The sequence below is a fragment of the Onychostruthus taczanowskii genome, unplaced genomic scaffold (assembly GCF_017590055.1).
Source record: "Onychostruthus taczanowskii isolate IOZ18803 unplaced genomic scaffold, ASM1759005v1 scaffold100, whole genome shotgun sequence".
Taxonomy (NCBI): domain Eukaryota; kingdom Metazoa; phylum Chordata; class Aves; order Passeriformes; family Passeridae; genus Onychostruthus; species Onychostruthus taczanowskii.
The window spans coordinates 533699-561463 of record NW_024496527.1 but is presented as its reverse complement, the minus strand read 5'-3'; the positions used below and the strand labels follow the sequence as shown (position 1 = coordinate 561463).

At 52.1% G+C, this 27765-nt stretch overlaps 1 protein-coding gene across 2 annotated transcripts in view; it reads right to left on the bottom strand.

Annotated features, from left to right (window-relative positions):
* TRIM9 (tripartite motif containing 9) overlaps positions 1-24451 on the bottom strand; it is a 63038-nt gene extending 38587 nt beyond the window's left edge. For both annotated transcript variants that reach the window (XM_041409971.1, XM_041409980.1), the window contains exon 1: positions 23586-24451. In XM_041409971.1, the coding sequence (XP_041265905.1) occupies positions 23586-24401 (816 nt within the window). In that variant the 5' untranslated portion in view covers positions 24402-24451. The remainder of the gene's footprint in view (positions 1-23585) is intronic.
* Between the last annotated feature and the right edge of the window lie 3314 nt (positions 24452-27765).

Here is a 27765-nt window from a genome sequence, read left to right as displayed (position 1 = left end):
TTCCTTGATGAATCCTAGAATCATGAAAAGGTTGGAAGAGACCTCCAAGATCATCAAGTCCAACTTCCAGGTTGGCTGAAGCTGAGCAAGGCTGGTTTTGCCCTCAGGGACACTCAGTGTGGATCACTAATGTGACTTTTTTGGCTGTCCCTGGTATTTGGACTGAAATACCAGAATTATGGGATGTCCTGGGCTGCTCCTGGCTGTGAGGATGTATTAAAGAGTCTCTGTCCTTGCTTTGATATAGGATCCAGTCTTTGCTTTGATTTTTGGGGAGAAGAAATGTAAGCACCTCGCTACAGCCCTTTGATTTTGTCCAATTAATTCCTGGTTTGCTTCATTAATGATCAACAGAAAATGATCTTAGCTTTTCCCTGCCAGCACCTGACATGGGTCCCTTTGAAAGTACAGACAGAACTGCAGCATCAGGGATGCTGAGAAAAACTCAGCCAGGAGCTGCTGCCTGCCCACAGGCACAGAGAGGGGCAAACGAGGTAAGGACAGAAAGTAAAAACTCCAAATATCCACTTGTTGAGTGAGTTGGTGATGAGGTCTTCTCCATGTTTTAGGTTGTGTCCTTGAGAGGAAGCACTGCAGCCCAGCACAGACATCAGGATGGAGAATGAGCACAAGAGAACTCCAAATCCATGCTGAGTGTGGTTTTTCTGGGGAGCTGAGCCCTGGCAAGAAAAGCTCCAACTTTGCTGAGGGCTGGTCCTCGTGTCCTGGGATCCTGCAGGGGCCAGGCCTTGGGCATTTCCAGGGATCCAGGGGCAGCCACAGCTTCTCTGGGAATTCTATTCCAGGGCCTCCCCACCCTCCCAGCCAGGAATTCCCAATTCCCAATCTCCCATCCATCCCTGCCCTCTAGCCATTCCCTGTGTCCTGTCCCTCCAGGCCTTGTCCCCAGGCCCTCTGCAGCTCCCCTCCAGCCCCTCCAGGCCCTGTCAGGGGCTCTGAGCTCTCCCTGGAGCCTTCTCCTCTCCAGGGGAACATTCCCAGCTCTCCCAGCCTGGCTCCAGCCCTTGGAGCAGCTCTGTGTCTTCCCTGGACTCCCTCCAGCAGCTCCACATCCTTCTGATCCAGTTTTCTTTTGTTCTCCCTCCTTCACTGCCCCTTATTTAATTCCAAACCTCCTGTAGAGGCAAATCCCTCTCTGCTGTGCCCTGGGATGTCCCTGGAGAAGACTTGTTGGAGCCCAGGACATCCCTCTGGCCGTCCTGGATGGTTTGAGCCCCTGGCACGAAGCCAAAGACACCTGTGCCTTTGATTTTGACCCATGGAGCAAATTACCAGCTTTGTATTAAGAATTACAAGTCACGAGAGTTTAAGCAGAGTAATAGTTGTCACAGGGTGAAAAGGTAGAATTTTAAGGATTTTAGAATGGGGGTTCACGGGGCAAGATGGAGGAATTTGGGTGTGTCCTGTCCTTCTTCTTTCTTCTTCACAGCCTCCATCTTCTGTGTGATGCTGGCACTTTTAGATTGGTTCAGAGTAGAGACAGACTGTCTAACATAGGTGACAGGTATTGGAAAATTATTGTAAATGAAGTGCACGTAGTTCTTAGTATAAAATGTTGACACCAGCCCAAGGGCAGGCAGTATGCCACAAGCAGACCTGCAGGACAGATCTCAGCAGGTCAGGAAAATAATGTAAGAGATAAAATAAACAACCTCGAAAAGCAGAGCCAAGGAACTCCGGCTCCTTCTTCGACTGCCAGGCTGGCAAAAAGAGACTTTTAACAATCTCGGGGTCATCTTGACCACAGAGACTCCTGAGAAAGACTGACTGGGATTTTTTGTGGGAGCCACAGGACCCTGGGAGGGTGACCCAGAGGGAGATGTGAGCTCTGCACCTCAGAGGGAGCGCTGGGGGAACCAAGGGAATGCCTGGAGGTCTCATCTTGACCACAGAGACTTCTGAGAAAGACTGACTGGGATTTTTTGTGGGAGCCACAGGACCCTGGGAGCTCTGCACCACAGAGGGAGCGCTGGGGGAACCAAGGGAACGCCTGGAGCTAACCCTGGAGCTCAGGACAGCACAGCTGAGTCTTTAATACCCACTCCCTTCTGTCTGCTGCCCCGTGGTGAGGGGAATCCAGGGCTCTGAGGCTTAGGAGTGAAGGGAAAATGCCACAAGGAGCAGGGATCAGCTGGGGGGGATTAGCTGCTAAGCAGCCTGCTCAGGAAATGCAGCTCTGGCTCCATTAAGAACCTTTCTCTCTAATTAAGGCTCTGCAATGAATTTGTTGCTTCTTAAGAAAAACAGGAATGCTCTTTCTGTGGCTGCCTGAGATGGAGATCTTCCTTGAGGAGCCAGTTCCTTCTGACCTCCTCCAGAAGCTGAACTCTGCTTCCTGAGGCTGCTCATTAACTGCATCCACTGCCTTGATTACCTGGCACTAATGAGCAATAATAATCCCGGTATTTGCTGTGCACTGACTTCCTCAACAGAGGATTCACACAGAGAGTAGGTTTAGGTTGGATATTGGGAAGGAATTCCTCCCTCTGAGGGTGGGCAGGCCCTGGCACAGGGTGCCCAGAGCAGCTGTGGCTGCCCCTGGATCCCTGGAAATGTCCAAGGCCAGGCTGGATGGGGCTTGGAGCAGCCTGGGATGGTGGGAAATATCCCTGCCATGAGTAGAGGGTTGGAATGGGATGGGCTTGAAGATCCCTTCCAACCCAAATTCTGTGTTTCTTGCTATGAATTCCCACCAGTTTTAGAATTAAGAGACAAAAAAAAACCCCAAAACAACAACAAAAAAGATTTAGGGACAGAGCAGCCTCTGTCCATGACAAACACCAAAGCAGACTCTCACAGGGTGCTCAGGAACACTGAGCCATGGTCCAGCACCTCAGCTCTTCCAATGGAGTCCCACAACAGGAAAAGTCCAATGTGAAGCACTGATGGTGCCATAGCCATCCTTAATTATATCCTGGAGGCAGCAAAGCCCTTCCTCAGCAGCCTGCTCTCACCTCCCTAAAAAACGACTGCTGCACTTGACCTCCCTTCTGCTTCAGGCCTGAGGAATGCCAGAGGGTTTGAGCTCTTCCAGAAGGAAATGAGCTCCTCAGGGATTGCTGTGAAACGCTCCTATTTATGCAGGACAAATGAGCACTGGGGGAATGACTGCCAGAAAAGGTCAAGGAGCTTTAAACCACTTCCAAATTAAGCCAATTTTAACCTAAACCACTTCTTCCAACCTAAATCACTTCTGAATTAAACCACTCCAACCTAAACCACCTCCAAATGAAACCATTCCCAACTTAAACCATGTCCAACCCAAACCTATCCCAACCTAAACCACTTCTTCCAACCCAAACCACTTCTTCCAACCCAAATAATTTCCAACCTAAACCACTTCCAAACTAAACCACTTCCAAATGAAACCATTCCCAACTTAAACCATGTCCAACCCAAACCTATCCCAACCTAAACCACTTCTTCCAACCCAAACCACTTCCAACCCAAACCATTTCCAACGCAAACCACTTCCAACCTAAACCACTTCCAAACTAAACCATTCCCAACTTAAACCACTTCCTAACCAAACCATTTCCAACCTAAACCACTTCCCATCTAAACCATTCCCAACTCAAACCACTCCCCAGCAGGCAAACAAAAGCTGTCTCCTCAGACACAGCTTTTCTCCGTGGTGGATGAAGAAAACATGGGAGCAAACATGAGGTTATGATCTAATTTAAGGTTCCTTCCAACCCAAATATTCTGGGATTCCATGACCCTATGAAGCCCCACCACAGAGGGCAGCCCAGTGAAGCCCCTTCCTCCTGAACCTGTCCCTGATGTGGCATCCAGGAGGTCTGGAACCCAGCCCTGCTCAGGCACAGGTGACCAGTGTGACACTGGACACCTCTGCCAGCGCCAGCTCCGGGGCAGTCTCGGTCTAAGGAGGCCTCAGGTGCCTCCCACAAAAGCACAACGGCATCTTCCAGGCAGCAGGAGCAGCTGGATGATGTCCTGGCTGTCACCAGGAGGGTGCCACAGCCACAGCTCCCCCGTGCAGGACATCCCTGGCCATCCAAACCACGGCTCTCCACCATCCCAGCGCAGCCCCTGAGCAGCAGCTCCTCATTTCACTGCTGCCCACAACTGGGGTTTTACACAATTTCCTCACGGATTTAGCTCAAAGGAGGTTTGCAAAGCACAGATGGGAGATGGCATCTCATTCCCTTTGGCTGTGGACACACAGAACTTCCGTTGGACAGGAGGAAGGACAAATGTCCTCCAGCATCCCCACACTTTGCACTCATCTCCTGGCACTTCCTAAAGAATCCTCAGTGCTGCAGCCTCCCAGGATGGGCTGCTGTACCCAAAATCTTGTCTGCCTTTCCCAAGGGAAGGAGCCAAACAAAAGGTCTCTCCTCTCCCGCTCAAATCTTACCTTGGACACACCCAAAGTCCTACAGAAGTACAAAATGTGGATTTATGTGTTTGTTCCTTTTGGCTGCTTCTCTTAACCACGTGCCACTGTGAAAAGCAGCCTGGGGTGTGAAGTGAAACAGCATCAACATGGAAGAGGTTGGAGTAGATGACTTTAAAGGTCACTTCTAACCCAAACCATTCCATGATTTTATGACTGCTGCCTGTATTTCCTCGTTTCCATGCTTGGCTCAGATCTAAATCAGCCTCAGGCCATCCTTCCCATTCCTGATGGGATTCTGGCTATTCCCTGGTCAGGCAGATGCTGTTTGGGGTCATTGGCACTCATTCAGGCCATTGCCCAAATGCCAAAATTCCCAATCCCAAAGTGGGAAAAGGGTAAATTTAACCACATTTCCCCTGCCAGGACTGAAGTGCCAAACTTCTTGCTGCACCCATGGAAACACAAAGCCTCCCCCAGCCTGCCTGAGGCTTGAAGACCTCCCAAACCCCTCTCCAGCCTCCTCAGTGCACGCCCAGCCTGCTGCCTTTTCCTGAGGTCTCATCTTCCATGGTCTGCAGTCACTCCCACCCCTGGGTGCCCCACACCACCACCATCCTCCAGCTGAGGCTGGGCTGGCATGAATAAGGGATAAAGTTCTGGGATGGTTGCCCGGGGAGGTGGTGCAGTCACCATCCCTGGTGTGTTTAACAAAGCCTGGATGTGGCACTGGGGGCCAGGGTTGGGGTGAGCTGTTGGGGCTGGGTTGGACACGATGATCTTGAAGGTCTCTTCCATCCCAGTGATTCTGTGAATTTTCCCAACATTCAGGACAGCTCACAGCACCTTTTTCGGGTGGTTTTTGTGTTCTCCTTTGAACCCTTCCACCAAATAAATCCCTGCACATCACCACCATCATCTCCTCAGGAAAATCCACCACGCCTGACCTGACCTCCAAGCACACAGCAAGCCCCTCCCTCTGCCTGTCTGGCACGTTTTTAGGAGCATGTGGGTTCCCTTAAAACATCATTTTTGGTCTTTCACTCAACATTGCTCTTTGCTTTTAAGTCTGTGTTCCACTGTGAGTGCCTGAGGAGCACAAAAGTGACACGTTCAACCTGTGGGATTGTTCTGTGGGACCAGGATGCCCAGAGCCAGCAGCAAAACACATTTCAGGGACCTGAGCATTCCCAGCAGCATCCCTGCATCCCTCACATCTCCAGGAAACAGCAGCTCTGCCCACCTGATTCATCCACCTGCTCAGCACAGCCACTGCAGCATCTCTGCTCTGCTCACCAGCAACAGGATGTCAGCTAATTACCACTAATTTGGTGCTGCTTTTAATAAGATTGCTGGATTCACACAGCAGCAGGAAGGAGGAGGAAAATATGGATCACCTGGTCTTTCTGCTGCATTTCTTCCCCCTCCAACAGGATGGGAAAGGCTCCCTGGAGAGCATCACTTTGGATCTGTGCTTCCAGCCAGGACAAGTACAATCTGGAAGATTCCAGGCAGCCTGAAGGATGTGGAGCTCTCAGCAGCAGAGCTGACAGGACACAGGGAATGGCTCCCACTGCCAGAGGGCAGGGATGGATGGGAGATTGGGAATTCCTGGCTGGGAGGGTGGGGAGGGGCTGAGATAGAACTTCCAGAGCAGCTGTGGCTGCCCCTGGATCCCTGGAAATGCCCAAGACCAGGTTGGACTTTGGGATTTGGAGCAGCCTGGGATGGTGGGAGGTGTCCCTGCCATGGCAGGGGTGGCACTGGGTGGGATTTGAGGTCCCTTCCAACCCAAATCACTCTGGAAAACTCTCCTTCAGTTACTGCTGCTGCTTCTGGGCAGAAGGCTGAGCTCTGAGGTCCCTCCTGACCTGAAGGTTTTTATGACCAAAGCTGTGTGACTGAAAAAAAAGAGTTTTTTCCAGTCAGGAACATCCAGAGCTGCTCCCACCTTGTCACCCACAGTGGTTTCAGAGGGGACAAAGCTGAGCAGGGCCACTCCAGACCCCCTGAGCCTCACACAGTCCTGCTCTGCCCTTGGGAGTTCTCGGCAAGAGACTGAAGGGAAGGTCCAAGGACCAGGATTTCACATTTCCTTCAAAGCAGCCCTTCAGAAATCCTTCCCATCACCATGGATACTGGAGCACTGGGAATGCACCACTCACCACGGCTGGATTGGCTGGATGCTGCCAGGAAAACACACCTAGGAAGCTCAGATCTCACCTCAAATGCAGGAAATCACAGGAAAAACCACAGTAATTCAGCTTTTCTTCTCTGTTAACTCCTTCTTCCAGGCACTGGGCTCTGAGCCCCTGCAGCTGGATGCAAGTCTCTCAGGTTGGAAAGGGCTAAATTTGGGGTTAATCCTAAAATCTGGCAGCAACCAAATTGCATTTGGTGCTGCAGATACCCAAAAAGGCTCCAAAACACGGAGAGAGCTGGATTTACAGAGATGGGAAAGCATCTCATTCCCAGACTGAGAATAAACAGAAATCCTGCCTGAGACAGGGAGCAGGCTGGGCACAGGAGGAATTTCACAGCCTTTTCCTCCCCTGGCTGGGGGCTGGAATGGCCACAGGAAAACAAACCCAAATTCTCTTTGGAAATCCCACTCCCTCAAGTTCAGAAGATGTTTGGAAGTGGCCCCTTGGGAATCCAGACTGAGAATCCCAAGGAAAATAAAGCCCAGGGAGAGGCACTGATGATAAAAGCACTGAAGGCAGCAGGAAACTGAGAATGTGTTGCATTGTTCCCTTTTCTGACCCACAGATGGGGTAACTGAGAGGCATTTTAAGAACTTTTATGCCATTTTCAGTCTTGTGTGAAGGGTGAGACAATACAGATGTTATAATTTATGTTATTACTATCAGAAACTATTTCCTAGTTATAATACACTATAAGCATTTCTTGGCCTATCAGCTTTAGCTACATGATGTTGTAAATGCTTTAAAGTTAATTAACTAAAATTACTTTTCATAATTCCTACTACAATCCATCTTTCATAATTCTATTTCTCCAAAAGATCTAATCTTATTTACAAAACCACCTTTTCAGACTTATTTCTAACTCCATTTCTCTCTCAACAATATCTATCCTATTCCATATCATTTCTAAGTTACCATTTCTGATCTCAAAATTTACATACAAATACATACTATATAAATCTCCTATCAAACTTTAAAAATTTTCTACAAATCTATTTCCTACATTAATGGTGTATGGAAAGGAGGATGACAGGCAGGGAAACCACTGCATTGGATGGATTATGAAGAGGTTGTAGATCCATTAATAAAAAAAGGAAGAAGAATAAATCAATAACCCTTGGAAGAGCTGAGATAATGACTGCCTTTAAAAAAATTAATCTTTAATAAGAAGGGATGTCTGGCTAATTAGGAAGTAATGAAGAACTTGTCAGTGTTTCTACAGAAAAGGAGGAGTGAGGGGGTTCCATCTCCACAAGTGGAGGGAATCTGAAGCACTGGAGCAGAGAAATCCATCCTGGAGTCACCAGGGAAGCCAGTGCTGGGCTCACTGAATTATTCATGAGCATTTATGGAGAAGTGAAGAACCCAGGAAACACCAGGGGATGGGAGCAGGGGGAAAATTCACATTTACCTCAGTAATAGGTGCGGGGCTTTTTCAGGGGAAAGTGCTTTCAAGAAAAAAAAAAGAAAGAAAAACCAGGCTAAGGAGGAAAGGAGGCACAGACACAGGTGTAAAACAACACGGTGCTGAGGATGCCAAGGCCACCACTGCTCCATGTCCCCAAGTGCCACATCCACACAGCTTTTAATGCCTCCAGGGATGGGGACTCCAGCACTGCCCCAAGGCAGCTGTGCTGAGGCTGAACAACCCTTTTTGGGTAAAAACTTCTCCTATTATCCAGCATAAACCTCTCCTGGTGTAACTTGAGGCCGTTTCCTCTTGTCCCCTGTGTGGGATGCCCACCCCACAGAGCTGGATGCACACCAGGATTAGCCCAGTGAGCTTGAGCTCATTAGCCCTGATATTTAATTAGCTCCCAGGTGGTCAGCCTGAGCGTCCCTGCCATGACCCACTGGCCTGACAATCCAGAGGCACAGGACAAGCCTGGATTTGTCCCATGGGTGCCCTTTGTCCTGTCTGTCCCAGCCAGCTCTTGTGCCTTCACCTCCAGCCTGGGAGCACAGCCAGGAGGCTCTGGTGGCTCCTCACAAGGACAAAGGGTCTGCACACAAATGTCACAGAGATCCAGGAGTTTTAATATAACCCTAAAATGTGAAGTTTGGGCTTTTTCCAGTGGCTTTTTCCCTTCCCTTCACCTCCAGCCTGGGAGCACTGGCACTGACAGGAGGCTCTGGTGGCTCCTCACAAGGACAAAGGGTCTGCACACAAATGTCACAGAGATCCAGGAGTTTTAATATAACCCTAAAATGTGAAGTTTGGGCTTTTTTCCAGTGGCTTTTTCCTTTTTTTCCTTGGCTTTTCCAAGGCAAAGGGCTGAGTCCCAGAAGTGCAGGGCCTGTTCCCTTCCCTTCACCTCCAGCCTGGGAGCACTGGCACAGCCAGGAGGCTCTGGTGCTCCTCACAAGGACAAAGGGTCTGCACACAAATTTCAGAGAACCAGGGGTTTTAAAATAACCCTAAAATGTGAAGTTAGGGCTTTTTCCAGTGTCTTTTTATGCTTTTTTCCTTGGTTTTTCCAAGGCAAAGGGCTGAGTCCCAGAAGTGCCAGGGTCTGCTCCTTCCCCTTGGAGGCTTTGCTTTATTTAAAGATGTTTCCATTTAAACTTACAACCAGTTTTGACCACACAAAGGAGAAGCAGCTCATGAAGCAAAGCTTGCCCAGGCCTGTCCTTCCCATCTTTCTCCCAAGCCCAGGGCAGGGGCTCCCAGCAAAGCACCAAAACCATTCCCTGCACACGGAGCAGCTCCAAGAGTTCCAAGCTCTCACTGGCACTTCCAATGTGGAGAAGCCACCAAGGAGGGACCTGTGTGCCCCACAGAGGCTTTGGGCACTGCCAGGGATCCAGGGGCAGCCACAGCTGCTCTGGCAATTCCAGCCCAGCCAGGAATTCCCAGTTCCCAATCTCCCATCCAGCCCTGCCCTCTGGCAGTGGGAGCCATTCCCTGTGTCCTGTCCCTCCATGCCTTGTCCCCAGTCCCTCTCCAGCTCTCCTGGAGCCCCTTTAGAGCCTGCCAGGGGCTCTGAGCTCTCCCTGGAGCCCTCTCAACACATTCCCAGCTCTCCCAGGCTTGGATTATCTCCATATCTCCTCCAGGGCCAGCGATGTCTCATGTATTTAACTCCAGACCATAATATCTACCACTGGGAACACAGGCATGCAAAATCATCATCTCTACATCAACCCTGCCTCAGAATAAACACCTATTTTTGCTGCAGAGCCGTGCAGCCACCAAGACCACCTGCTTTTAAGATATTCTCCTCCGGGAAGAGGTTGGCTGAGGGATTTGTGCACATGCAAAGTGGTGAAGGCAGCAAGCTGTTACATAAAGCCTTACATAAATTACCTCCCAACCCCACAGGAATGCGCACAGTCCAACTCCACCAACCTCATGCTGAAGGAATCAATCACTTCAAGTTAGCACAGATCTTCCTGACAGCCAGGAGAAGTGCAGGAGGCAGAATCAGGCCTTAAATCCCACTCTGGACACACATTTGTGGCATTATTTGTACTCAGAGATCTCCTGGCTCCTTCAAACTGGAACTGCAAATCAACCTGGAGACCCCAAACCATGTAATCTGCTTAAATCAAATGGATGCAATAAAATAATTACTGATTTCATCCATGTTTTACCAAGGTTAAAAGCTTTTCCCAGAGATGGAGGTTAGGCACAAAACCCTGCTCTGGATCCCTGTGAAGCACATTTAGGAACAGGTCATGTTTTATAGTGGAGTTTAAATCAGGCTAAACCAGCACAGCCCCCCTGAACTCCACATGCAGCATGTGCCATCACCAGGTGATGGTGTTGGCCCCATAAGCTTTGTTACATTTAATTTAAAATTTAAAAATATAATAAATAATAATTACACAATAATTATTATAGAATAATTTTTATACAATATATAATACATTCTGTAATTATAACATCTAATGTACATTATAACATAATTATTAATTATATTATATTATATATTATTATATATGTCTATTATTATATGTTATATGATTACATATTATATAATATTGATTATATAATATTATCTATAATTAGTTATAATAATTTAATAAGATAATATATTTTCTCTAAAATAGCTGTATTTTGGGGCATGTACAAGGAAAGTGGAATTTTCCTGGGTTCAGGAGCCCTGCTGGGATGTGACCCCTTGAGGAAGGGCTGCATAAACACAAATCCCACTGGCTGGATGAAGTTACACTCATTCTTTTGTTTCTAACACATTCACTGGGAGGGAACGGAGCCATGACCCACCTGATGTTAACTCTGAATAAATCCCAGGATGGTTTAGGTTGGAAGGGGCCTTGAAGCTCATCCCAGCCCTGCCATGGCAGGGACATTCCACCATCCCCGATTGCTCCAAGCCCTGTCCAACCTGGCCTTGGGCACTGCCAGGGATGGGGCAGCCACAGCCTCTCTGCTCCAGTGCCTCACCACGCTCACAATAAATAATTTATTCCTTGAATCAAGTTTAATCAATCCTATTTTAGTTGAACACCATCCCAACAGGCCCTGTCACAAAGGCTGTCCCTCCCTCCCGGGCTCACTGTCAGGCTGGTGAAACCCAAAGCTCTGGGACCTGATGTGATTGATGAGAATTTCACAATTCCCAGCCCTGCTGAAGCCAAATCCTTGGCATATGGCAGGAAGGGCTTTTATCCCACCACACACAGCCTGCTGCAGCCCTGACATAAATTATTCCTTGCCTCTCCTTTGGATGCAGCACAAGATGAACCGAGGTGCCAAATGCTGAGTGCACAAGGTCCCTGGGAGACAATCTGTGCTAATTGCCACTAATGACCTTGTGCAGCACCACCCTCCTGTCTCTGCCAGGTCCCAGACCATCCCAGGAATTGCAACAGCTCCATAAAAACGTTCCCACTTTCCCCCTCAGCTGAAGAACCATCCCACAATGGCAGGAGGTGCTCCCCAGCTCAGAGCCCATGTTTGAGGCCACCTTCCAGCAGAGCAGGTTGTCCCAAGTCTCTTCACCCCAGTTTGGGACAAACTGAGCAGAATCTCTGTCCCTGAAGCCTCTGCAGGTGCTGGAGCCCTGCGAGGTGGGGATGGAGAATGCTGAGAGGGGGTAGGACCCCATTTCTTTCCCCTTTCCTTCTCCCACCTTCCCACCTTGCAGCACGTTCCTCCAGGCTTCCCACAATGCTGAGACATCCCAGAGGATCCCAGAATCCCTGAGGTTGGAGATCTCCCAGCCCATCAGGTCCAAGCTGTGCCTGATCCCCACCTTGTTCCCAGCCCAGAGCTCTGAGTGCCACCTCCAGGATTCCTTGGGCACCTCCAGGAGTGGGGACTCCAAACCTCCCTGGGCAGCTCCTTCCAATACCTGACCATCCTTTCCATGAAGAAATTTTCCCAAATATCCAATCTAACCCTCCCCTGGCCCAGCCTGAGGTCGTTCCCTCTGCTCCTGTCCCTGTTCCCTGGAGCACAGCCCGACCCCCCGGCTGTCCCCTCCTGGCAGGAGCTGTGCAGAGCCACAAGGTCCCCCCTGAGCCTCATTTTCTCCTCTGGAACCTTCCTACCACTCCCAGCTCACCCAGGAATCACATCCCAGGCCAACCAGGCACACGTGGCACCATCAAACAGCACAGCATGGCAACGGGAGCCAGAAACCTTCTGCAACAGGCAGTGGTCAGCTGGCAACCTGGCAGAGATGTGGGCAAAGCACCTGCCAGCCAGGAATGGAAAAAAGATCCTCCCTGGAGCTGCCTGTGTGCTGTCCTTGCCCATCTGACAGCCTGGCACCACGGCAGGAGATCAGGGGAGAGCCCAAGCCACAGATGGATGGAGGGCTCGCTCATCTGGCCACAGCTCCAGGAGCACAGCACGGCTCCCAGCACCAGCAAATGACCTCCCTGCCCCTCCATCTGGCTTGTCACCTCTTCTTAGGGCAGGGGGAAGGTACAGCATCCACTGCCAGAGGGCAACATTTCAAATGAAAAGAAAAAAAAAATTCATATATTCACCAATTTTCACTGCTGTGCTCCGGGGGAGGTGAGAAATCATCTCAGAGGTGAGAAACTGTGTCTAAGCTCTGGCTCTGATTCACCAAGGTGTGGGCTGCCGGCAGCACAGAGCTCAGCAAATGCCCCCTGAGGTCCTCATTTCATTTCCTGGGAACAGAACGTCAGGATGGGAGAGGTGTTGGTGCAGGATGGAGGCAGCACCGGCTCAGCCTGGGCTCTGTGGGTTTGGTGTGACAGCGTGACAGGAGCCACCACTGCTGCTCCCTGTGGGGACAGCCCCTCAGAGAGCTGAAATGGCACGAGAAAGAGGGAGCAAGGAGCACCAAGGAAGGAACAGGGGCAATCAGAGGTGCTGCCACTGCTGCCCCAGGCAGCAGGGCTGAGCACAGAGCCTTTGCTGGGGAGGCTGAAGCTTGTTCTGCACTCCTGCCTTCTGCACAGCAAGGCCACAGACTGAACAGGTTAAACACACAGCACACTTCATCTGTGCTGATGCCTCAGGTTTGAGCTTTTGTATTTTCAAATTCTGTGCTGCTTTAGTGTGTGGGGCTGGGCTCCACATCAGGGCATGGTGAGCTCTGTGCACAGAGCAGGGAGACAAAACAATTCCTGCTCCAGCTGGGCACCAAGGACAAATGATCCAAATCTCAGGCCAGGAGCACAAACCCCGTGGGCTGCAGAGAGAAAAACAAGCAGGATGGGAGTGCAGGGGCTGAGCTGGAATTGGACACTGAACTGCAATGTGCACATGGAGCAGAGCTGATCCCAGGGAGAGACCCCGGGAGCGCTCGTGCATTTTGGGGCCATTTGGGTTCATCTTGGGTGCAGCCCTGGCTGGGCTCTGGTGCTGCCCAAGGTGGATCCATGGAGGAGATCCTTGGAATCAATCCCTGCTTTAACCCCATCCAGCCTCTGTTCTAAAGCAGCCTTCTCAAGGCATCAGTGTGAGCAAGCCATACACTACACAAGTTAAAACAGCACACCTCATCTAAATCCCAAATTGATTTCTACCCCAAATTAATTTCTAACCCCATGTCTCATTCCCCTCTTTTCCAGAAAATGAGAAAATTCTTTTACTTAGTACAAACCCCTACAGTAACATTGTACCCTGACAAAGAATGAGTGCTGTGCCACCCAGGGAATGGTGGCATCTGTCACCAAGCCAAGGGACAGCACCAGCCTCACCCAGCACCTCGTTAATCCAGCCCTGTTTGCACATCAAGGGTTCTCCCCAATCCATCATCTCAGACATCCCAACTGAGAAAGCATTTCAGTCATGCCCTCAAATCTCTGTGACTTCAGTCCTTGTCTGAGCAAGGCTGGAAGTGCTTTCCCAGGGAGGGAGGGAGGCTGATGCTCCCGCTGTGTCCTTGACGGGATTTCACCCAGCTCTCACAATTTTGGAAATTCCCACTTCATCTCTGAGTGTTCTGTTATGAATTCCCACCATAATTGCTGCTGGGCTGGAGGAAGGGCACTGGTGCTAAACACACATTTCCTGGGAGAGGACAGACAGGGGCTTTGTGCAATTATTTACCCAGGAGGACAAAGCAAATCCCTGGCAGGGAGAACTGATCTCCAGCCCACCCCTTCCCTTTCCAGCATCCTCAGGGAAATGCTGCCATGATTCCCTCCCACCCCTCCCCTGCTCCAGCCTGGATCCCTGGGTTTTGGGGTAAACAGCCCTGCCAGGGAGGAACAGAGGCTCTGCCCCCAAAGCAGAGTCTGTGTCTCAAAATCAATAAATGTGCCTTGTTAGGAATAATCCATTTCACATCCTGACACAACCCCCCCTTCTGCCAGCTTTACATCCCCTGGCAGAGAGAGCACAGCACAGAATCACAGAAACCTGCTTTGAAAGGGGGATCAAAATCAGACCTCTGAGTTTGCCTTTGCCCATGGAAAGGTCCTTCCCAAGCAGGAATGCCACGGCACAGCAAAGCCCCAGGTCTGACTGTGGGAATCACAGAATCCAGGATTGTTTGGGTTGGAAGGGACCTTAAATCCCATCTTGTTCCAACTCCTGCCAGGCCAGGGACACCTTCCACTGTCCAAGGCTGCTCCAAGCCCTGTCCAGCCTGGCCTGGAACACTTCCAGGGAAAGGAAGCAGGGAGAAGAAAAATGGTGAAGTTATCAGAACCAGTGAATTAATACATCTTGACTGAAGGGACACTGGTTATCTGGGAAAACAGAGGGATTTCACCAGAGAAAATGACAAGAGCTGCAGGTGGAAAGCAGCTCCACAGCACAGGCTGTCAGGAATGATGCCATGGATGCACTGAGCTGAAGGCAAGGCCACAACCCATCATTAATTCACACAGAAACACCCCAATCCTGCCACAGGGAACAGCAACGAGAAGGGAACTGACCATGCAAATCCAGAGAGGCAAGGAGCAACAGAAAAAAAGACAGAATTTAATACAAATTAAATTAGTAAGTTTGGACAAAGGTCCAGAGCCCAAAAAGTAAAAAAAAAAAAAAAGGGATCACTGGCTGAAAGATGCTCCACATTTTCAGGGTTGGTACAAATAGTTTAACTGATATTTCCCACGTATTTTGGCTTTACACCAAGCAGGAAGCAGCAGCCCCAGTGTGGGCAGCCAGGCTGGCATCCCCACAGATCTCCTGGGATTTTCAGGAGGCATTGGAAGTCACAAATGTGATCTTCCACTCCAGTGGCTGCTGCAGCTGCTTCCATGGAGCTGTGCTCCCTTCATCCATCCCAGCTGTGGATCCGAGCTGCTCCCCTCGGGAATGGCAACTGTGGCTCCAGCCCCCAGCACTCCAGGCAGCATCCATGCATGCCTTATTAACATCCAATTCCCAGCTTTTTTTTTTCCTAAACCCATCAACTCCTATAAGGTTAGTAAAGGGGAAAGGGTAATTAACACTGATGGGAAATCCCTCAACTGCCAGATCCCTCCCAGGGCAATTTCTGCTGCTACAGAACTGAGAGGGCTCCTATTAACAGCCCTCTATTTCTGTGACATGGGGAATTTAATGGCTAATTAAATACAAAAACGTGGCCCAAACCTCAATCCATGCTGTGCATGCAGTGTTTGAGGTTGGCACCACCCTCACAGTCACCCCCTCTGCTGCTCAAGAAAATTTCCAGCTGAACTTGGGTCTCGTTCTTTCTGCCCAGAAATTCTGCCCTGATCAGAGCCTCTGCTGAGCTTTTCCAGCCAGCTCCAGGTCAGGCTGTCCCCAAAGCTGAATCCAACTCCGAAGGCAAAATACCAGCTGGTTCAGACTGCAAACAAAATTTTCCTTTCAAGAGAGGCAAGGTGAATTCTCTGACCTGCCGCTCTCAGCTCTGCTCTCCTTCCTGCATTAACCAGGGAGGTGCCACTGGAATGGGTGAGAGCTGGGCTTCATTTCTATTTATCTGTCTCCCTTTTAAAGAGTTTTATACATTTCCTATTTATGACCACCTGGCAGGGCCCTCGGTGGTGGTCCCAGACCCCAAACTATCCCTGCTCTTTCCAGCTACAACGGGATGGTCCCTGGGGATTTGAGAAACTCACCCTGAGAGCTTTTACTCCTCACAGTAATTCCACCCCAGCCTCTGCCTCTCCTTCCAGCCCATTACCTGAGCCAGGGTCAGCAGAGATTTATACCCCCAGCTCTCTCTGCCTTATGTGCTTGCTCTAAATAGAAATTTATCCAATTCATCCCAGCAGGACGAGCTGAATGAACAGGGAATGAGCTGGCTTATTTATAAGCCAATTTACCAGGTAAAATGCCTCGTCCCAAGAACAAACAAAACAAGGTCCAAGGCTGACAAAAGAGCAGCTTTGAGAGTTGTTATGTTCCAGCCACATTTCTCTTTAATTACTCTTTCATACAGCTGGGAAGAGCAATGCAATTTGAAGGCACTCTGAGCTAAATGAATTTGTGTGAGTAACACGAGTTAATCAAAGGCTGCTGGAAGTTCCTTCCAAGTCCAGGGAAGGGAAATATCTCCCAGTGGTATGTGCTGGATTGCTAGAAAGTGCACAGCAGGACTCCAAAAAGGAATCTGTGGTCATATGGGAAAGGGTTGCGGCAAGAAGAAAAAGCAGGAAAGGTTTAGATGGGATATTGGGAAGGAATTCCTGGCTGGGAGGGTGGGGAAACCCAGAGGGTGCCCAGAGCAGCTGTGGCTGCCCCTGGATCCCTGGAAATGTCCAAGGCCAGGCTGGACAGGGCTTGGAGCAACCTGGGACAGTGGGAGGTGTCCCTGCTCATGGCAGGATTTGGGATGGGATGGTCCTGAAGGTCCCTTCCAAGCCAAACCAATTTGGGATTCTGTGACACCAAGCAAAGTTTTCCCTTTAAAAGCCTAAACTTCTGGGTGCTGGATTATTTAGAGGAGCAGGAATCAGCCATGCAGAGTAGCCCCAAAGCCTCCTGAGAACATTTTCCCACCAAAGATCCAGCCTGCACCAATGTCAGCTCCTGGAAAGCATCCTGTGAAACCTGGCTAATTAACAGCAAAGCCTTTCCACGCTCTCAAGTAATTAATTTAACACCAGGCACAGTGTTTGCTCTTCCTCATTCTCCTGTTTTTCCAGGCTAGGGATGTGGTTGTGGGAAATGAATTTGTAGCGAATTCTTAAAGCTTGACAGAAGGCTCACATAGAATGTATTTGTATACAAACTTGTTTTTGTTTAGCTGCTTTTTGGTAAAAGTTTTCTTATATATTTTAATTCTTAAGTAATATAAACCAAGAAACACTTAAAGTGTATTGTCATTAGGAAATTGTGATGGTGTGAATTATAACATCTGTATTGCCTCACCCTTCACAAGAGACTGAAAATGGAATAAAAAGTTTTTAAAACACCTCTCAGTTACCCATCTCTGAGTCGATAAAAACCTTAACAGGGGAATTTCTGGGTATGGACAGTGCAGAAATTTGCTTGAAAGAGAGACAAGACAGTCACTGGATTGATTTCCCCCATCTCAGCTGGGTGCTCCTGCCTTGCACCACAGTAAATGCAGCAAAACCCACCAGGGGGGTCCTCCATTCATCAAGTGGCCAAGAAAAGAAAAGAGATGGGAGAGAATGGAAAAAGTTTGATAGCTACAGATGAAGATGGACCCCACCAGAGCTCAATCTGCTCGTGGAGGTGCTTCAGAGCCTGTGGAGAGCCTGAGCCAGATGGTGGAACAGAGCACTGCTGTCAGATCTGTGTATTTTTGGACACAGAATCATGGAGTGGTTTGGGTTGGAAGGAAACTCAAAGGCCACCTCATTCCAACCCTGCCATGGCAGGGACACCTCCCACTGTCCCAGGCTGCTCCAAACCCCATCCATCCTGGCCTTGGGCACTGCCAGGGATGCAGGGACAGCCACAGCTGCTCTGGGCACCTGTGCCAGGGCCTGCCCACCCTCCCAGGGCAGAATTTGTTCCTCATATCTAACCTTCCCACTGGAAATGGAATGAAAGCTGCAGTGATTTACACTCAGTCTGGGATGACCCTGGGCCCATTTCCCTCTGCAGATAACTCAGAGGTCACCTCCTGCCTCCTGGGCTCCACAAACCCCTGGGAGGACTTGGTGTACCACCCCACCTTGGATTAACAGGGGATCTGGGCTTGCTCCTTAAAAGCAAAGAGCCACCTGACAGAAAGCTTTTACCCAAATAAATGAACAGGATCACCAGCAGCACCTCTGGATGCTGGGCAGGCACAAGCTGCTGTAAATCACAGCATCATTCAGGCTGGAAAAGACTTTTAAATCATCGTGTCCCCAAGTGTCACACCCACACAGCTTTTAAATCCCTCCAGGGATGGGGACTCCAGCACTCCCTTGGGAAGCTTTTTCCAGTGCCTAACCACCCTTTCCATGAAGAAATTTTCCCAAATATCTGACCTGAACCCACCCTGGAGCAGCCTGAGATGGTTTCTCCTTGTCCTGTCCCTGTTCCCTGGAGCAGAGCCCGACCCCCCGGCTGTCCCCTCCTGTCAGGAGCTGTGCAGAGCCACAAGGTCCCCCCTGAGCCTCCTGTGCTCCAGGCTCAGCCCCTTCCCAGCTCCCTTTTCCTCTTCTCATCAGATTTTTTGCTCCAGATCCTGTCATTTCTTGGCTTTTTCTGACTTCAAAGCCTGTTTGCCACCCTCTGGATTTGGCCACAGAGGGATGGAGGAGGTGGGAAGGCTGCTGGGCATTGCTGGAGAAGGAGAGGATGGATCCTGCTGCTGCAGATGGAAAAAGGCTGGTGGGATAGGAAGGCCATCACACCAAGGCTTGGGAAACATTAAGGATTCTCCCTGCTTCTCTTTAAACAGCAAATATTTTACTTTGCAAGTGCAAACAGATCTTGGTCATACAGCAACTCCCTGGATACTTCCCCAAGTGCTGCGGGTACAGGAATTCCCATGCACACAAGAGCAGCACATTCCCAGTCCAAATCTTCCCTCCAAAGTTCCTCTGGCAGCCAACACAGAGCCCTGGCAAGTGAGCAAAGGAAAAATCCTCTCTGCTCATCCCTGTCCTGGCTCTGGTGTCCCCTGGGCACAAACTGAGGGGCCCCTGCAGTGTTTCCCAGCCCTGCTTCTCCCCAGATATCCAAACCAGCTGGAATTAAGTCCCAGTGTGTGAATTTTGGTTCTTAAAAGGAATCACCTGCATCCCTCATTCCATCTGTGCTGGGGCAGGAGGGGCTGAGCTCCAGGTGACACCTGTGCCAATGAGGTGTCACCTCTGCCTGCTGAGCATCACTGCTGTTCCCACGAGGTGTGGGATGGAAATTCCAGGGCTGAGCTCTGCTGCAGTCTGCAGGGGTTTGCAATCCAAGGGCTGTTTGTGTCTTTACTGGGCAGTAAAACCCCACGTAAAATGAAAATGGAGAGCATTGTTTTCCTTCCACTGAAGTCAAGATTTGTTTCTGCTTCTCTCCAAGAGGACCTGGACATGCTGCCTGACCTCCTCAAGGACAGAGTGGTCCCAAATCAGAAACTTGGAATCATTTAGGCTGGAAAAGCCCTTTGAGACCACTGAGTCCAACCTTTCCCTCAGCACTGCCAAGGCCACCATTGATCCATGTCCCCACGTGCCACATCCTGATGGATTTTAAACCCCTCCAGGGATGGGGACTCCACCTCACTCCTCACAGGACTTGTGCTACAGAGCCTCCACCAGCTCTGCTGCCCTGGATGCAGAAAACAAAAGGAATGTGGATGAGAGTGTTAAGAAGAGGCAAAGCCCCACGATCCCAGCCCAAAGCAGAGGGAAGCTTCTCCCTGCACTGCCCAAAACCAGCAGAAGCTTTTCACCCCTGACCTCTTCAGCTTCTTTTTAGTGCATGGCAAATCCAGGCTCACCTTTGCTGCAGCTGGGGTGTGGATGGCAAAGACAAAAAAAGCAAAAAGCAGCCCCTGGCAGGTGTGTCCCACCCCAGGGAGGTGTCCAGCCATGAGGGGGAAGTGCCAGGGAATCAAGAGTGATGGGCAACAACTCAGTATTTGAGAGACAGGCAGGAATAGCTGCTCTGAATCATTGTCTCTCCATTTTCCAACCCAGAGCACTTTCAAACCTGCTTAAAATCTCCTACCAGAATCTTTTTCTGGGAGACCTTTCTAACCTGCACCAGCAACAGTAAAATGATTTTAAGACTGAGTTTGATCAACTGGCTGGGATTTCAGGGCTGTGGGAAACAGTGATGATGCCTCAGGTTTGAGCTTTTCTATTTTCACATTCTGTGCTGCTTTAGTGTGTGGGGCTGGGCTTCACATCAGGGCATGGTGAGCTCTGTGCACAGAGCAGGGAGACAAAACAATTCCTGCTCCAGCTGGGCACCAAGGACAAATGATCCAAATCTCAGCCCAGGAGCACAAACCCCGTGGGCTGCAGAGAGAAAAACAAGCAGGATGGGAGTGCAGGGGCTGAGCTGGAATTGGACACTGAACTGCAATCTGCACATGGAGCAGAGCTGATCCCAGGGAGAGACCCCGGGAGCGCTCGTGCATTTTGGGGCCATTTGGGTTCATCTTGGCTGCAGCCCTGGCTGGGCTCTTGTGCTGCCCAAGGTGCATCCATGGAGGAGATCCTTGGAATCAATCCCTGCTTTATTCTGGAACTCCATCCAGCCTCTGCTCTAGGGCAGCCTTCTCAAGGCATCAGTGAGATCTCTCCCAGCCTATTTGTATTTGTACACAAGCATCCATCCATCCATCCATCCATCCATCCATCCATCCATCCATCCATCCATCCATCCATCCAAACACCATCCAGCTGCTGAGCCTGCACTCTGCACACATTTCCAGCAGAAGAGGGACTCAGATGTGTGAGGAATAAATGATTCAGCTCCATCTTGTGCTCCTACTCCTGGCATGCCAAGCAGCACTCCAGCTCGTCAGGATAAAAACCCAGACAGCTGCAATATCTGTGCAAAACTGGGACAATTCAGATTAAAAACTCATTTCCCTCTACGTTTCCCTGAATATTCACCCCACTCCCAACAACTGAAAGAAGGCAGGGACAGAGAGGATTTGCCACAATCTGTGTCCAGCTTAGAAACCCCAGCTCCCTGAATGACAATTGATTGTGCCTCAGCAGAGATTATTTTCAATGATCATCCCAGAGATCCTTTGGAGAGGAAAGGGGAAATGGGGGCAGTTCCCAAAGAGGGCTGTGCAAACCCTTTGGATTTGGTTCCAGGGGGAGCACGCTGCACTTAGCAGGGATTGATTGCCCTGGGTCTGCAATCACCTACTGAGGCATGAACACTGCTGCTTTCAGGAGAAACAGCTCACCCAGGCACTCCGGGTGAGGCACTCACACAGCCTCTGGGGACAATCACAGCCCCCTGGGCCAGAAGGGAAGAGCATCCCAAGGAACATCCACACCAAGAGGTGCTGGAACGGTGCAAGAGAATTCAGGAGCTGGCTGGTGGGTGTTAATTGAAAGAGACTTGATTTAGGTGGAATATTGGGAAGGAATTCCTGGCTGGGAGAGTGGGGAGGGGCTGGCACAGGGTGCCCAGAGAAGCTGTGGCTGTCCCTAGATCCCTGGAATGTGCAAGGCCAGGTTGGACAGGGCTTGGAGCAGCCTGGGATGGTGGAAGGTGTTCCTGAGAATAGCAGGGGGTGGAACTGGATGGGATTTAAGGTCCCTTCCAACCCAAACAGTCCATAATTCCCTCCTGTAAGGTGTAGGTATCATTACACTGCTCATCACAGAGAAAAGATCAGGCAAAAAGGGACTGTCACCCCTTCAGCAAATCCGTCCCACTGCCAAGGGACTGTGCTCTCAAAACATCACACCACCAGATACTTCTGCAAGAGGATCACCACTCCAGTCCGCAGGTGGTTTGGTTCCTAATGCCCAGTCCCAACCAGGACCAAGCTTGGAAATTGTGGGTATTGGTTTTGGTGGTTTAGGATTTTTTTTTATTTTGTTGGATGGCATCTCAAGGAGCAATCTGCAATCTGAGCTCTGGCCCTGAAATCACTCCTTCAATTATTCCTTAACATCACATTTAACTCCACAGACTCTTCCCATCCCTAAAAAGCAAACTAACACCAGGGAACCCCTGCAGAAACACAGCCCTCTCCAGGCAGGCGAGGCTCCACTGCCCACAACCATCATTTGAAATAATGTTACAGCTCCACATCTGCCAGCTACATCAATGAAACAGCCGTGCCTAAAGCTCTCCCCTGGGAAAAGGGATTTAAAAAGAAAAGGTAAAGCTCATCTTATTCCAACCCCACTGCCATGGGCAGACACCTCCCACCAGACCAGGCTGCTCCCAGCCCTTTCCAACCTGGCCTGAGCAGCCAAGCTCTCCAGGTGGAATTCCCTGCGTTCCAAACTCCGCCTTGTTGCTTCTCATCGGCCTGTTCCACACCCCAAGATCCCAGCTCCATCCTCTGCCTCCCCGTGCTCCTGTGTCACCTGTGCCACCCTGACCCTGGGCATCCCACACCAGCTGATGTTCCTGCTGGCTGCCAGCACCTCTGGGATCAGGGATTGCACCCCTTGGATAGGGACAAGGGCACCGAACTGCCCTGGCACGCCACCACAAGAGCTCTCAAAATCCAGAGAGGATCGTTCCTGCTCCCAGCAAAAGGGGACAGGAAAAGCCCCTTCCAAAGCACCACCAAACCTTCTCCCCACAGCACAACGCGCTTACCCCGCTTTTTGGGGCGCTGTGACAAGTGACAGCCTGTCCCTGCGTGCACCCACTGACCCAGTTCGGGGTGCAGAGCTCCAGCCCCGAGATCTGCATCCTGCACCGAGCTGCCAGAGCATCCCGAAACATTCCTGGAAAGCAATCTAGCCCGGTCCCTCCCACCGGGAGATCACACCCTCCCCAGCTCCTTGTCGCAGGTCCCCCCCCACCTGCTCCAATCTGTCGGAATGGGGGCCAATTATGGCGATAATCATCCAAGGAATGACGCCCATCCATCCCCCTGTGCCCTGTCCGCCCGTGTCCCGCTCACTTCTGCCCCAGTTCCCTCGGTCACTGCTGCGGGGAGGGCGGGCGGGAGGCAGAGGATGGATGGAGCTGGAGATGATGATGGCCACATCCCTGCCTCAAGCTCCAGGACTCTCTCGTCCAGCACGGACGCGAGTGCAGCTGATCAGTATTCAGGGACAGGCTCCCGGCTGCCCGCTGCCACCCCTCCTCCTCCTCCTCCTCCTCTTCCTCCCGGTGCCTCCGAGTGCGGCAGGAGGTGGCACCCCGCGGCTCCCCGCTCCCACGGGGGATTTCACGCCTCCCTCCTCCTCCTCCTCCTCCCCAAACCATCGCTCCCCGTTGCTTCCCCAGCCCTGCGGCGCAGATGTCCCCGACCCACCACCCCCGGGGGGGGGGGGGCCCTGCCAGCTCCTTTGGTGCAGCTGGCACGGCCGGATTTGGGAACCCGCATCATCTGCACGATGTCCCCACGCCGAGGGGACAGCACGGAGCGGGGGTGGATGGCACGGCTGAGGATGGCACGGCTGAGGATGGCACGGCTGAGGATGCTGCCACCCTGGCAGCTGCGGGAGATGGAACGCGTGGGGTCAAGGTGGCTCGGCTGGGGCTGCCGGCAGAAGCCGGGGCTCACCTTGTGGAGCTTCCACATGGCTCCCAGCGCCTTGACCTCGTGGCTGGAGTGCTTGCCCTCCTCCAGGCACTGGTAGCAGACGGGGCTCTTGCACTGCACGCAGTACATGCTGTGGTTCTCCAGCTCGTGGTCGGTGCAGGTGGAGATCTTGCGGGGGCTGAGCCGGCGGCTGACGCGGCCCTGGGCCGGCGGCACCAGGCGGTGCTTGGCCAGCGGCCCCCGCGGCGGGTGGCACCGCAGGCGGCACGGGTCGCAGTAGAACACGTCGCACTGCTCGCACATCACGGCCGCCTCCTTGGGCGCCTTCTCGCAGAGCTGGCACCGCAGGGCCGCCGCCCTGCCCTGCTGGTAGCGGTCGATGACGCCCTCGAGCAGGCGGTTGCGGGGGAAGCCCCGCAGCCCGCGCTCGTCCAGCACCAGGCTGCGGTGGCACTGCGGGCAGGTCAGGCACGCGTTGCGCGGCGGCGGCGGCGGCGCCAGCGCGGCGGGAGGAGGCGGCGCGGCCGGCGGGAACACGCGAACCCCGTTCGGGGACTTCTGGCACGGCGTGGTGGGAGCGCTGGCGAAGCCCCCGTAGGAGCCGTAGCCGCTGTCCGCCTCGCTGTACAGGCTCATCTTGTCCAGGTCCAGGTAGTCATAGTCGGAGACGGCCGAGCCCGAGGCGCGGCGGCTCTGCGGAGACTCCGAGTCTGGCGTCTGCACCAGGATGTTGCGGGCGCACGCCTGGCACAGGTTGTGCGAGCAGGGCAGGATGATGGGCTCCCGGTAAAAGGAGCCGCACACCGGGCATTTCAGCTCCTCTTCCATCTCTTCCATAGGGGAGGGAAGGAGGAGGGCGGCGGCGCGGCTCCGGCGGCCGCGGCAGGAGCCCGACGAGCGACCCGCACCGCACCGCGCCTCGGCGCCGACTGCCGCCCCGGAGGTGCGCTGCGCGCTGCGATTGGCTGATCCGCCCGTCCGTCATGCAGCTCGCCCGCCCACCCCGCGGCGCTGCTGAGGGGGCTGCGCTCGGGGCTGCGGCGCCGCTGCGGGGTCGGTGCGGGAGAGCGGCGGTCCCGGGCCTGCCGCTCCTCTGCCCGCTCCTCTGCCCGCTCATCTTCCCTTCCCCGGCTCCGGGAAGCGGCACGGCAGCGGAGCGGTGCTGAGGCGGTGCTGGCCTGTCCCCGAGCCTGCGACGCCCCCGTGGGGACACGCTCCGCCACTGGAGAGCGGGGACCGGGCCCCGAGGGGCTCCCGTGGCTTTGCCTCTCCGCCCCGCTCGCTCCGAAGGTCGGCCGAGGTCTTAAACTCTCCTGGCAACAGAGCGGCACGGCGGGTCCCGCTCAGCCAATGGAAAAATAGGATTGCTTGGAACGTCTCTGTGCTTTCTCCCATTTCCCTCTCTCTGGGCGCAAATTTGGGGCTGCGTTTGTTGGTGCAGGTGCTCTGTGCTCCCTGTGATGGCTTTGGGCTCTGTCCAGCTCTGGGACACAATGTCAGAAGGACCTGGAGCTGCTGGAGCGGGTCCAGAGGAGGCCATGGAGATGCTCCAAGGTCTGGAGCCAGGCTGGGAGAGCTGGGAATGTTCCCCTGGAGAGGAGAAGGCTCCAGGGAGAGCTCAGAGCCCCTGGCAGGGCCTGAAGGGGCTCCAGGAGAGCTGGAGAGGGACTGGGGACAAGGATGGAGGGACAGGACACAGGGAATTTATTGAAGCTAAAAGAGAGAAGATTTAGAGCAGATATTAGGGAGAAATTCTTCCCAGTGAGGGTGGGAGGCCCTGGCACAGGGTGCCCAGAGAAGCTGTGGCTGCCCCTGGATCCCTGGCAGTGTTCCAGGCCAGGTTGGACAGGGCTTGGAGCAGCCTGGGATAGTGGGAGGTGTCCCTGCCCATAGCACCCATTTCCATGGTGAGGGATGCCAAAAATATTGGGGGCACCCAGGGCTGTGGGTCCCCCACTCGACAGAACACACTGAGGGGCTCCTTCCCCTCCCCAGTGGGTCCATGCAGGTGCTGGGATTCAGGGAGCAGCTGCAATTCCAAGCTCCCGCACTGATATTCAGGCAGGGGGGAAAGCCCAAAAGCCCAGATGCCCAAGGCAGGCACCACCATTTCTCAGCCTGACAAGGAAGGACAGGTGATAAGGAGAAAAGGATTTCCTGAGGGCGTCTCTTTTCCACTCCAGTGTGCTTTGTTCTTCCCTTTCTGCTTCCTCAGGCTCCTGCTGGCTCTGTATTGACCATGGCTTCCCCTGGACTCTGCTGAACATTCCTCATTTGCTCCCTGTTGGTGTCTCTGCTCAGAGCTGCTCATTTTTTTCCCCCTGCTCTCCCTCCTCGAGCTGCCCTTTTTCCAAAATAAAACCATCATTCCTTGTTTGCCCCTTGTTTCCCGTGGCCATTTTTCACCCTGGCAGGTCTGGGATTGCCGTTTCTGCTGGAGTGATCCTGCTGATCATGGAAATGGGCAGGGAGAGGAGCACAGGCAGTGCCTTTGGAAGCAACCCTTGGTCATAAACATCGAGCTGTTTTCTTCTTGGCACTGCAGCTTGAGTGCTGTGCTCTGGCTGTGCTTTATTTGTGACTGCCACACTTGTCACTGCCCCGAGAGCTGCACAGCTCTGCACCTGCAGTAATTACTTGACCCAGCTTCGGCATTCGTTTGTCTGACGTGGCTGTGATCACTAAAGGGTGGGGAAATTGTCTTGTTCTCAGCTGGCTCCTGCTTTTCCCGTGTGGCTCTCACCTTCACACAGAGCCACGGAATCAGTGAGGTTGGAAAAGATCTTTGGGATCATCGAGTCCAGCCTTGATCCCCACCTTGAGCCCAGAGCACTCAGTGCCACCTCCAGGGATTCCTTGGACACCTCCAGGAATGGAGACTCCAAACCACCCCAGGAGCCCCTTGTAATGCTTGACCATCCTTTCCATGATGAAAATTTCCCTGGATTTTCTGCTACAGAAGCAGCCTCAAGTCCTGCATCTCCTGTTGTAACCAGCCTCTGTCCTGGAGAGTGTGGAAGCCACCGCTGGGCTGAGATAAATTAAAGTCATTTAGACTCTATAAGTGCTGCTGGATCCTCTTGGTGAATGGTAATAAATATCTGAGCTGGGCAAGAGCTCATAAATAAAAGAGAGAAATGAAGCAAGACAACGACTCTGCAGTCTCCTTATTCATCCCACACCTAGAACAACTTGAGGAGATAAATCAGAGTGGACAAGAGCTCCTCAGAGGAGAGGGTTGGGAGCACCAGAACCTTTCCAGAGAGGCCTCAGGTGTCACTGCAGCTTGAGTGCTGTGCTCTGGCTGTGCTTTATTTGTGACTGCCACACTTGTCACTGCCCTGAGAGCTGCACAGCTCTGCACCTGCAGTAATTACTTGACCCAGCTTCGGCATTCGTTTGTCTGACGTGGCTGTGATCACTAAAGGGTGGGGAAATTGTCTTGTTCTCAGCTGGCTCCTGCTTTTCCCGTGTGGCTCTCACCTTCACACAGAGCCACGGAATCAGTGAGGTTGGAAAAGATCTTTGGGATCATCGAGTCCAGCCTTGATCCCCACCTTGAGCCCAGAGCACTCAGTGCCACCTCCAGGGATTCCTTGGACACCTCCAGGGATGGGGACTCCAAACCACCCCAGGAATCCCTTGTAATGCTTGACCATCCTTTCCATGATGAAAATTTCCCTGGATTTTCTGCTACAGAAGCAGCCTCAAGTCCTGCATCTCCTGTTGTAACCAGCCTCTGTCCTGGAGAGTGTGGAAGCCACCGCTGGGCTGAGATAAATTAAAGTCATTTAGACTCTATAAGTGCTGCTGGATCCTCTTGGTGAATGGTAATAAATATCTGAGCTGGGCAAGAGCTCATAAATAAAAGAGAGAAATGAAGCAAGACAACGACTCTGCAGTCTCCTTATTCATCCCACACCTAGAACAACTTGAGGAGATAAATCAGAGTGGACAAGAGCTCCTCAGAGGAGAGGGTTGGGAGCACCAGAACCTTTCCAGAGAGGCCTCAGGTGTCTGATGCAGGCAGATCTTCCACTGCCACGTGGGAAACCTGCTTCAGGCTCTGGGAATGTGTTTCCTCTTGTGCCTGGAGGTCCCACACGTGGTGCTTGTCCCTACAGAGCATCTCTGCTGTTCCTGGAACGTTCTCCCTGTGCCCCCTGGGAACATCTCAGCAGATGCAGCCAGAGCTTGGAGC